Here is a 12,753-nt window from a genome sequence, read left to right as displayed (position 1 = left end):
TTAAGACTTGGCTGTATGTATGAAAACAAGATATTTTTTTTAATTTTTGAAACGTTTTTGACGAAAACCGGATTCGTATCCTTATAATATAAAAATACAAACCGACACTAATCAAAATGGACATAAAAATATGCGAGAAAATCATAAATTTTCAAAATGATTTAAATAAAATTTGGACTGGGCCTGACCTACCCACTCATTTTGGGGTGGGCCGGACAACGAATAGTGGAGAACTCTCCACTGTTCATACAAAACAGTGGAGCAGCCAGGGATGATAAAGGAGAAGATGCTGACCTGGTAGTGGTGGCGGTGCTAGTGTTGACTGCGGTAGACAGTGACGGTGTTGAGGAACAATCACGTGGCAGATGGGGGATTCCAGACGGTGGTTCTTCTTCGTTTTTCTCTTTGTTTTCCTATGTTTTCTTCTTCTTGTTGTTTCTATTCTCCCGCTTCTACGTTTCTTCTTCAATCCCTGACGATGGTGGAGATGTTATTGAAGGTGGTGCTGCTGGTTCTAGCCATAGTGGACTAGGGAGCTGAGGGTGGCTGGTGGTTCTTTTTCCTATGTTTTCCTTACCCTCTGTTTCCGCCCTCCCTCCTTTTCTTTGTCCTTTTCTCTATTTTGTTTCGGTTTCTCCCCTGTTTTTTATGGTGGTGGAGCTGATGTCGACAGTGGCTTGAGGCGGTTCTCATGGCAGCGATGAGGAAGGCAGGCGGTGGGAGTTCTTCTCTTTTATACTATGTTTTCTCTCTTTTCTCATCTCTGCATCTCAAAACAAATCCTCTCTGTTTTTCAATCTCCCCCCTCTTCTTTCTCTCTTTTTCTACCCCCAACGGTTTTCAAATGTTCCTCTCTATTCCCCTCCCCCCTACTTGTTGATCTCTTTCCTCTGGTATTTATAAGGAGGAAAAGGCGGAGAGAGGGCTACTACCCCCATCCAGTCATGGCACAGGGGTGGGGTGGCTGGCCCCCCCTGGGTAGTAGTCTTAAGGCTGCTCGCAGGGCTTATCCCCTTTGCATTTTCGTCCTATGCTAGGTCATGGGTCATGGTTTAAGCAAGTAGGGGTCTTTGTCAAGTTTGTTTTCAGGTTTTGGGAAAGAGAGTGAGTGGGAAAATGGATGGGAGAAAATCTTCTCTCATTGCCTCTCTGTGTCCAAGGGAAGAAGAAGACCCACGTTGTCGTTCAAAACGACAACGTTTTGTTTGTTTTAAGTGAACAGTGCAATGAAATATCATTGTTTTGAACAAAATGTGCCGTTTCATTTAAAAGAGAAAAGGCGTCAAAACATTAATTTTTGAAATCAGTCCCTCTATTTGTGCGTCAAACCATCATTCTTTCTTGGACCTAATCCATTTTTAACTGGAAAATACACGGCTTATAGCAACATGTCATATCACCTATCTATGTTTTTGAAGGACAAATGTAGTCTAAATAATTAATATTTGAAAATAAGTAATCAGAATTAACAAAAATAAGGACTGTAGTAAATCTCAAGACAAATTCTATATTCCTAATGCCAATACAACATAATACATGTCTATAAATAGCCATCCGATACTAGAATTGAAAGCCACAACCCACGTCTGAAGCCATTCTCCGAAACAACACACGATATGGCTCCTAAACTTTCCCATCTTTTATCAGCAATCCTCGTTATCTTTTCTATCCAGTCCTTCAGAGGTCAGGCAAGAACTTTGAAACCCGAGCATCGGCAATCTTTTAGCAGCTTCCTTCAAGGGCTGGAGGGGATTCAAAAGGGCCAAACTGTGGAAGGGCTTATTGAGCTCAAGCAATACCTCAAAAAGCTTGGGTACTACCGAAGTGATGATATCACTCTCACAAGCAGTGATTTTGATGACCACTTGGAGCTAGCACTCAAAACATACCAAGAATATTTTCATCTGAATGTTACTGGTAACCTTGACTCTAGTACCATACAACAAATGATGATTCCACGATGTGGAATGCCTGATATCATAAACACTCCGTCCACTAAACCGAACAGCACTACATCAAAACACAACAAGTTCCACATGGTTGTTCATTATGCTTTCGGGACACAAAAGTGGCCACCTTCCAAGTATGCTCTGACCTACAGATTTGGCTCGGGTGTCCAAGTTGTTGGTTCGGACACCTTGAGGTCGGTCTGCTCAAAAGCTTTCCGAACATGGGCAAAGGTTTCTCCATTCACTTTCCAGGAGGCGACTGCCGGTGCATCAGCAGATATTGTAATTGAGTTCTTCAGCGGCGATCATGGGGACCACTATCCTTTTGATGGACCAGGGAATAAACTGGCTCATGCTTTTTATCCACAAGACGGCCGTCTCCATTACGATGCAGACGAGAACTGGAGCATTGACCCCGCAGTGGATCAATTCGACCTGGAATCCGTTACTGTTCATGAAATAGGACATCTGCTGGGCCTTTATCATAGTAAAGATCATCCCGAAGCCATCATGTATCCAACGATAGCATCGGGAAAGAAGAAAAGAGATCTCGCCCAGGATGATATTGATGGGATACATGCTCTCTATTCCAATTAATTAATTAAACTATATGCAGTATAAGTTAAGGAATTGCTAGAAAATATCCATGGCAGTTGAAAGCTGGCCTCATCTCCTACTCTAAATATGTTATATCTAAGTAGATTGGGCTTTTATTCTACATATTTGAACAGCTTTTTATTGTACCAACATTAAAAAAGAAAATAAAGAAAAAAGGCTATAGATTAAGTTATTATTGTACGACATGTTAAATTAGATCCTATCTTGTGTTCAATACGTGATTCTCTTTTTACCATTAATCCATGCTCTTATTTATTCCTACCAATAATCACAAAAAAAATTCTTAGGTTTGGTCGCAATTATATATATTAATTTTTTTTTATTAAGGTTTTGAAAAATTATATTTTATATAATAAATTTCATTCACGAATTTACCTTTAATATCCTTAAAAAAAAAAGCCAACAAAATTTGTCTCATTATTTACAGGATTATTATTTTAACGACTAAAAAATCTTTGAAATCTCAAAATAACAAAATTATCATTCATGATCAATTCTTGAACACAAATCCTTTTCAGGAATCCATAAAAAAGGGCAGCAGGCAGGTTCTCTCATGAATCTTGATTCTTGGGGAATTCTTAGTAATCATTCATTTTTAATCTCCATGATTTAGCTTTGTTGCTTTTGCTTTAACTTTCTAATGTTATTATCTACGGCTAAACAAGTCTGCTGATGCTGCATTTAAGATGCGGAAATTGTTTAGGTTCAGTTGAATTGTCAGAGTTTGATGACAAGAAGCGAAGCTGTCATAGACGTCTTTTCTATCAGAACGCAAGGTGACGTAAGCCACAACCTGAGGCAAGCTATAGAAATGTTGGGGCCATGCATTAGGCCTCTAATGTTTTTTTTCTTAAGTGGCAAACAGTTGAGAATAATAGACTGTATTGGGTTATGTCTTAGCCAACCTTCCTGTTTATATAGAGACAGCAGAATACTGCAGTAACTGTAATGATTACAACATCCTATATTAATTTCTTATTCTGATAGATACATGAGTAACTGTAATGATTACAACATCCGATATTAATTTCCTATTCTGATAGATACATGATATACATTCTATAATATGCCCCCTCAAGCTAAGGGTGGGGGATCAACCTGAAGCTTGAACCGAAAAGCAGTAAAGGATGCAACAGGAAGCGGTTTAGTGAAGACATCGGCAAGTTGATCCCGAAAGCGAGCAAAAAAAATCTGAATTTCTTTCTTGGCAACACGGTCACGGACAAAGTGATAATCCACTTCAACATGCTTAGTACGAGCATGAAAGATAGGATTTGCTGAGAAATAGGTAGCACCAAGATTATCACACCAAATGGTAGGAGCAGAGACCGAGGGAACCTGCAAATGTGTTAACAAGTATTGAAGCTAAATGACTTCAGCGGTACCATCAGCATGGGCTTTATACTCAGCCTTAGTAAAGGAGCGAGCAACAGTGCGTTGCTTGCCGGATTTCCAAGAAATCAGCGTCTGACCAAAAAAGACAAGATAGCCACCTGTAGACTTGTGATCATCAATACTACCAGCCCAATTTGCATCTGTAAAGACATGTAGAGCAAAAGAGGAGCCTCAAGTGATATGGAAACCATAAGATGTCGTACCTTTAAGATAGTGTAAAATACGTTTGACAGCGGCCCAAAGAGAATATGTAGGAGCATGCATAAACTGACAGACTCTGTTAACAACAAAGCATATATCTAGATGGGTGAAGGTAAGATATTGAAGAGCACCCACGATTTGACGAAATCGTGTAGGATCAGAGAATGAATGATCCGGTAATAAAATGACTTTTGAAGGGGAGACTGGAGTATCAACTGGTTTGCAGGAAGTCATACCAGCTTGGGTGAGGATGTCAAGAATATATTTATGTTTACGCAGCATTAAACCCATACCAGTAGACTGAACTTTAATACTTAGAAAGTAGTGAACATCACCTAAGTCATGAATCTTGAACTCAGAGCTGAGTCTGTATAAGGAGATGGAGCATAGTGAAGTTGCTACCCATAAACAGAATATCATCAACATACACCAGGAGATAAAAGATATTAGTACCATCAGATAAGATAAACAGGGAGGTGTCAACCTTGGAAGCTCGACAACCGATGGAGAGGAAAAAATCACTTAGACAAGTGTACAATGCTCTCGATGCCTGTTTCAAACCATACAATGGTTTGTGCAATCTACACACATGAGATGGAAGAGAAGAGTCAACGAAACCTAGAGGAAGACATTATGAATATCAAGCTGATGAATCTTCCAATTTCGTGAAATCGTGATAGAGAAAAACAATCAGACAGTGGCTTGCTTAATAACTGGACTGAAGGTTTCAGAATAATCAATACCTTCTTGCTGGGTAAAACCTCTAGCAACAAGGCGCGCTTTATAACGCTCAATACTACCATCAATACGACATTTAATCCGATATACCTATCTACTGCCAACAACGTTCATCAAAGGACAAAATGGAACCAAAGACCAAGTGCGATTTTCACGTAAAACGGCGATCTCATCACACATGGCATTATGCCAAACTACATACCGGTCAGCATTAGAGAATACAAAAGGCTTAGAAGAGGGAGAATACAGTACCCGTATGGAGGTAAAAGTAGCGGCAGCGGAAGCAACCAGATTAGCTGTCTTCGGCTGCCATAGTCTAAGAGTCATAGGATGTTTGCTGTGTGTTGGTGGAGACGCAGGGGAAGACGGTTGTAGTGAGAAGACCTGTGGTAGCTGATAAGAAGACAAATCAACCATAAGTTGCAGACCAGCGGGAAAGGATGATAAAGAATCAGCCTCAAGCATAGGACTGTCAGTAGAGGAGGGGCTGGAAGTAGAGACTAAAGCTATAGGAGTGCTGGCCAGGGAGGGTGAAGTATAAGAGGGACTAGAAAGTGCCCCAAGACCATGAGGAGAGGAGACCAATTGACGATATGAACCTGCATCATAAGGGTTAGATAAACAAGCATGGGATGATGGCCACGTGATGGGTGGAGGTTGTGGTCGAGTTGTTATTTGGAGTGGCAGAGCAGAGTGTTGTGGGTTGTTTGGGTGGTTGGTGAAATTGGGTGGCGATGGGTGGTTTAGCAAATTTGGGAGGGTGACAGTAACGGGTGGGGTGGGGGTTGTGGTGGAGACCTTTGCAATCTGTTCAAAATTATCAAAAGAAAACACATGTTCATGGAAGCGGACATGACGAGAAATATAAATACAGTGAGATGCAATATCAAGACATCGATAACCAAGATGCGAGGAACTATATCCAAAAAACACATATGGAGAGGAACAAAAATCCAATTTATGATTGTTATATGGACACAGAAAAGGAAAACAGAGACACCTAAAGGTACGCAAAAAATGATAATCAAGAGACCATTGAAATAAACAATCAAACGAAGAGTGATGGGCAAGAACAGGAGTAGGCATGCGATTTATAAGATAAACAGAGGTTTCAAAAGCATAATTTCATAATCGAAAAGGTGTTTTACATTGCCCTAAAAGAGTAAGACCTATTTCCACAATATGCCTATGACGACTCTCTACTGTTCCATTTTGTGTGGGGACAAATTAGACGATGATGAATACCAATGGTCTGAAAAAAATATGGATAATTTTCGGTGTTCACCGCCCTAATCAGTTTGAACAAATTTTATTTTTAATGAAAATTGATGTTCGACAAGAGTCTGAAATTGATGAAAAACAGAGTAAACATCAGACTTGGCAACGAGAGGATAATACCATACATATTTAGTATAAACATCAACAAAGGTAACAAAATAATGATAGCCATCTGAAGAAAAAAGAGGAGCAGGGCCCCATACATCACTAAAAATTAATTCAAATGGAACAAAAGTTTTGTGACCCGTAAGTCCTAAAGACAAATGCGATGATTTTCCTAAAGGACAACTTTGATATTAAAAATTAAGACGTTTGTTGTTACAAATGATCTTATTTTTCAAGATTACCAATTAAAAAATACGTGAAGTAGGATGACCTAGTCGACGATGCCATAAATCGGAAGAGGCAGAAGTGTAGGGAGACCAATAGGCTTGAGGAATTGACGTGACGGAAGACTTGGTCAGGGCATAGAGACCATCTTTACTCTGACCTAAGAGAAGGACTTCATGGGTGTTGAAATCCTTGACATAAAACACACGAGGGTGAAATTCAAAATAAACATTATTATCAAGATAAAATTTATGAACAGAGAGCAGAGGTTTCGTGATTGCAGGAACATGAAGAACATTAGATAAGGTGAAAGAGCGATGTGGTGTATATATTTTTGTATGATCAAGATGAGATATAGGAAGACCCTTACCATCACCAACATGCAAATTATCATTACCAAGATACGGTTTTGAAGCGGTCAACGTGGCAAGATCAGGTGTGACGTGTTGATTGACATGGGTATCTGAAACCAATCAACATAACCGATTGAGGAGAGATTGCGCTGCACCAGGTTTGCAGTAGGTTGTTGGCCATAAACTCGCTACTGGAATTGAGGGCAATGGGGAACTGTATGGCCGAAATTCTGACACAGTTAGCAGCGTGGATTCTACCCCCTATTGCGCTGCCAAGAGCACTACCTATTGTCACCGAAGGAGGAGTTTTGGAAGCTGCGGTGATCAGGTCTGGAGCCAGCAAATTGGTTGTCTCTGCTATTGGACTGATTGGGACGCCAGTCACCATTGAAGCGGCCCCTACGGCAGTCAGAATTGCTAGAAGTCTGGCGCTGCGCAACAAGAGCAGAAGATGGAATGTTGGGTGTGGGCAGCAGAGAAGCATGTATGGCAACAAAAGATTTGTGAAGAAATTCATGTGTTAGGAGATGGCTGTGAAGATCTGCATATGATAAAGGTTCAGCCTTGGTAATAAGACTGGTAACTAAGTCTTTAAACTCTCCCCGAAGACCACGAAACACATATAAATTGAAATCTTCAACTGAAACTGGCCGACCAGCAGCGGCCAATTCATCAAATAAGGCCTTTGCTTTTTGCATAAATTGAGTTACTGATTCATCACCCTGTCAAAGATCCTGAAAAGAGCCGTGAAGTTGCATAATACGAGAATTGGAGGTGGAAGCGAGAGCTCGCTCAAGAGTGCCCCAAGCTTAACAAGAACTTTGATAGCCAACAACAAGATGCAAAACTTCCATAGATAGGGAGGAAATAAGAGCACTTAGAATGAGTTGGTCCTGTTGTTTCCAGGTTTGAAAAAGTGGATTTACCTGAAGAGAGATACCATCATAGGCAAGAACATGTGTTGATGGACATGTGTTGGAGCCATCAACAAAACCAAAAACTCCTTGGCCTAGGAGATAAGGCAACATCTGCATACGCCAATATAAATAATTGGTGTTTGTTAATTTAAGGGAGATGACTTGATGAGTGTGAGAAAGGGAGATAATGCTTGCGGCAGTAGAGGCAGCAGATGTGGGATGCAAGAGGAGGCGTTCACCAGCCATAGCAGAGGAGAATCCAGGCAGTGACGCAGCATAGGAAAGAAAAGCAGGCGCTGCAAGAGAAGAGGGTTACACTGCCAGAGAAGAAGAAAGATGGACTGCTGGTGCTGCAGAATTTGAAGATGTATGTGGTGGTTGTTCCATTGAAGAAGGGAGGCTAGGAGGCTGTGAGAAAAGTAGGTTTAATTTATTTTAGGGTTTTGTGACTCTGATACCAAGTTGAGAATAATAGAATGTGTTGAGTTGTGCCTTAGCCAACCTTCCTCTTTATATAGAGGTAGCAGAACACTGCAGTAACTGTAATGATTACAACATCCTATATTAATTTTCTATTCTGATAGATACATGAGTAACTGTAATGATTACAACGTCAATTTTGATCCTCAGAGTTTTACTTATGTTTGATCAAGAAAATTAAATTTGATTTTTTTAAGTCAAACATCATTTTAATGTTGGATCCCTTTTTCAACATTATGAGAAATCTTTACGAAGTTAACTGAAATAAATTATCAAGTTTAATTCTAAATAAAATAAATGTGAAACAATTAAATTATAAAAATATTAACTGGAAAAAAAAAGGAAAAACAAATATCGTGTGAATCCACAATGAACTCTCTCATGGGCTACCGTTTAATATTGAGTCTTTTAGTTTTTTTTTTAATTTAATTTGAATTGTTGTGGTAACACTATTTGACTGCATATAGTTTTAATTGCATTTATGATTATTTAATCTCTCTCATTCCCTTTCTGAATATGTAGGCTGACCTCTTTGTTTTTTTTTCCCTTCAGAAGTTCTCTTTCATCATATTTCATTCAACTAAAATGCTTCTCTCTCATTCAACAATTATATAGTAATCAGCCTCTTTCAGTTCATGAACTAACTTGATGGTGTACACTTGTGCAACAGTCGATAATTTACTGTGATTTATGCACTTATCTCATAATGGTTCATCAAAATCTTTCAAAAGATGAAGAAACCCGATTACGTCTGCATTTGCTTCTTCATCTACAATTGAATATTCACTTGCATAACCCTGACTCATTCTCATCGCATCCATAATCATATTTCTATAAGGATTATTATTGTCATGTACAAATCCATGCACATTGCTAGAATTAGAAGTTGACTACGTTGCTAGAACTTGAAGTTGACTTAGTCATCCTCTCTACTATGGTCACGTAAGAAACATATAGTTCTTCGTGTGCTAATTAACACAAGTGTTTTTTCGTGAATCTTTTTTTGAAGAAGATGCATTATTACAACATCTAGATCGAGAAAATTTTTATTTTTACACCGCTTACATAGACATTTAATACCGTCTCCACTTTATTTCTCGGATTAGATAGTGTGTAATTAAAAAAACTCTCAACCTCATTACAATAATTTATCCTAGGCAACTATTGGGGTGAATCTTGATATATTTGTTGCTACCCAATTTTTGACCCATGTTTTGATAAATTTTCAGAAAAATCCAAAAATAGCGAAAAATCCAAGAATATCCAAAAAAATATGTTTTTTCATATATTTGCATTGTTTTTAGCATTTTTAGCATCATCTCAAAAGAATTTCAATTTTCAAAAATCTTTGTAACATGTTCGACTTTTAACGCGTCATTTTTAAAATCGTTGCTTTTTCTTATTGAGTTGATGTTGATTGTCATAACCCAATTTTTGAACAAATAATAAAAATTAAAATGGGGTTAAGACAACAAATTTTGAAGTTTAGGGATAAAATTATCATATTTGAGAATAATTTGGTTAGAAATTGAAGAATTAATAAGTTCAGAAATTTATTTAAAATTTAGATTAGTTTAATTAATGAAATTAGAAGAATTAATAAGTTTGTGTATTTAATTAAACTTTGATCTAATAATTAAATAAATTCAGGGACTTAATTGAAATTTATCCAAAAAAGGGCAAAATTAAAAGAAATTTTTATTTGTTTAGGGGTCCAATTGCGAAGTTTAAACTGTTTAGGGACCAAATTGAAAAACAACCATGCCCAAGGACACAACGGCGCCGTTTTGGATGCTACTGTTCACCATCTGTTGGCTGAAGACCGATTCAGCAGGGGAGAAAAATTCGGCCGATTCTACAGGGAAAATTCCAGCAAATCACGGCCACTACACCGAGATCCCTGGCCTCCACGATGCTGGCCAGCTGAAGGCTGATACACACGACCTTCTCTGGCTTTATATAAAGGCCAGAGAAAGGCCTCAAAAACACCAGGGGGAGGAGGACTGGAAGAAGATCCAGAGCAAAAGAAAAAAACAGGGAGGGGCCATCAACCAGCTGACCTGGTGCTTAGACCATCATCGTCTTCGTCTTGAACAGAGAAGATCAGGCAGAGGAGCAAGGGGAAGGACCAGGGAAGAACAACCCAGAACACAGAGGAAACAGAACCAGGGGGGAAAGAAGCCAACGTACCCCAGCTTCGCCTTCGTCTTCAGAACACAAAGACAGTGAGCAGACGAGAAATACAGAGTAAAAAAAAAAACACAAATTCACAGGGAGAAGGGGAGAGTCAGCAACAGAGGAACGAGCAGCGGAAACCGGAGAATGGCCTCAGCAACAGTGGGATTTTGGACGAAAAACCAGAGAGGGGTTTAGTTTGTGCCATTGTTTTCGTCCCTGCAGAAAAACAAAGTCAAGAACCAATAAAACGCAAGCCACAAACAGAGCAAAGAACGAGACCCAATTTCGAAAGGAGAAGCCAGCACTGTACACTTTTCTTCATCACAGGGACTGAAAGGGCACTGGACTGGAGAAAAGAAGACCACGAACAAAAACAGAGAGAAGGAATAATAGAGGAAGAACTTAAGAAAGGAATAGCACCAACCGCCCTTAACTTCGTCTTCATCTTCAGGAGCAGCAGCCACAGGTAAGTTTCTCTTCATCTCCTCTCGCTTTTCAGTTTTAATTCATGCCATACTGTTCATGTGAATTTTAATTCACTGAACACTTAGACACGCGTGAACCAGCTCACGCGTGTTTTTTGCCCAGCCGGGCCACTGGCCCAAGCCAGTGGCCCGGCTGGGCCGACTGGGCACAGCTTAGCCCATGTGGGCTGCGCTGGGCCGAGCCCAAAAATACTAGATTGGGCTGGGCCGGACCCAACCAAAAAAATAAAAACAGAAAAAATAGAAAAAAATAAAAAAATGTGTATGCATGAATAAAAATAATGTAAATTTATTGGTTTATTCACTGACACTAGAGTCAGGAATAAAAATAACGGTTTAAATTTATATTATTTTTATTCATTGTATTTTATTTTATTTAGATGAATAAAAATAATGTAAATTTATTAGTTTATTCACTGACGCCAGAGTCAGGAATAAAAATACCGGTTTAAATTTATATTATTTTTATTCGTTGTATTTTATTTTTATTTAGCTAGAAAAAATAAAAAATTATGTGCATGCGTAAAAATAAATTTTATTTTGTAGCTACTTAATATTTATCAACGCCAGAGTTGGAAATATTCGTAGTTAAATATTCACTGGCGCTAGAATCAGGAATATTATAAGCAAATTTTCATAGCATAAACTAATAAACATTTAGCAATTTAAGACGAAACTAGCAATGCAGCCTGTCTTAGGCAGGACGTTTAAGGGGTGATAATATCTTCCCTTTTATATAACCAGTTCCGAACCATAGAATCTTTGTTGACTAGTTAGGGTTCCTAGTGACCATAATACTAGGTGGCGACTCCTTAAACAAGACACTTCCCCATTAAAGATCTGGATGTCAGAAATCCTTTCTTTCAAAGATTTAATTTTTTAAGGCCACCGCGATGTCGGGTGCGACATTGATATTGTTCCTTTTCAAAAAATACAAAAAAATTAAGAAAAATTAAAATTTCCAATAGAAGAAGTTGAGGGACCAAGTTTGAGACCTAGCAACATTTTTGTCTATAAATAGTAGCCTTTAACACACATAGAAAGGGGGGCAATTTTGCTTTAAATTAACCTAGCTAGTGGCACGTGTTTTGTGTCATAACCCAATTTTGGGTTATTACCCCAAATTTCACTTTTTTTTAAAATAAAAATCAAAAAAATAAAATAAAGGCTGGCAACGCGAAGAAGGTAGGTCGGGAAATCAAGCTGCAATTTTTGGAGGAAATTCAAGGCCTAATTGTTCCCCATTATGCCCAAAAAAAAATAGGAATACAATGCAAATTCAAGGTTAAATTAAATGATTATTGGATGAATTTGCATGAAAATTAAGTCCAAGGACATAATTAAATTTTTAATAGGTCAATTTTGATTTAATCATGGGCCAAATTGAATTTTAATTATGTTTAAGAATTAATTTGGGTCCAATTGAAGGATTTAATTAAGTGCAAGGACTTAATTATACTTTAAATGGGTCAAATTAATTTTATTTGGGGCTTAATTGGTGAAAAATTAAGTTTGGGAGCCTAATTTGGGCTTAATTGAGAAAGAATGAAATTATACGAGACCAAATTTAATTTTTACCAAGATGATTGATTGAAATCAGGGGCCAAATTGAAAGAAAATTGAAGTTTTGGGGCCAATTAGGGGTTAAATTGACAAAATCCAAAGCCAAGGACCAATCTGCAAAAGGCGCCAAACTATAGGGGTCAAATTGATAAAATCCGGGGGTCAAATTGAAGAATTGGAAAACGGCGCCGTGTTTGTGTTTTAAAAAAAAAAAAAAAACGCGGGTACTGTTCATCATCTTCCCCGTGAAGCTGCCCGAGTGGCAGAC

General features: G+C 38.5%; 1 protein-coding gene across 1 annotated transcript; it reads left to right on the top strand.

Moving 5' to 3' along the window:
- The first annotated feature begins 1,561 nt into the window (after positions 1-1,561).
- On the top strand, positions 1,562-2,747 carry LOC118061622 (metalloendoproteinase 2-MMP). The gene has a single exon (XM_035075120.2). It carries the CDS (start codon positions 1,617-1,619, stop codon positions 2,544-2,546), a length of 930 nt encoding a protein of 309 aa, XP_034931011.1. The 5' UTR covers positions 1,562-1,616; the 3' UTR covers positions 2,547-2,747.
- Positions 2,748-12,753: the final 10,006 nt, after the last annotated feature.

Source organism: Populus alba, chromosome 10 (genome assembly GCF_005239225.2).
Source record: "Populus alba chromosome 10, ASM523922v2, whole genome shotgun sequence".
NCBI classification, from domain to species: domain Eukaryota; kingdom Viridiplantae; phylum Streptophyta; class Magnoliopsida; order Malpighiales; family Salicaceae; genus Populus; species Populus alba.
The sequence above is the reverse complement of the archived record's forward strand: the minus strand, read 5'-3'. Positions and strand labels throughout refer to the sequence as shown.

Coding starts and splice junctions, on each gene's coding strand:
- LOC118061622 (XM_035075120.2), top strand. CDS start 1,617: ATGGCTCCTAAACTTTCCCATCTTTTATCAGCAATCCTCGTTATCTTT.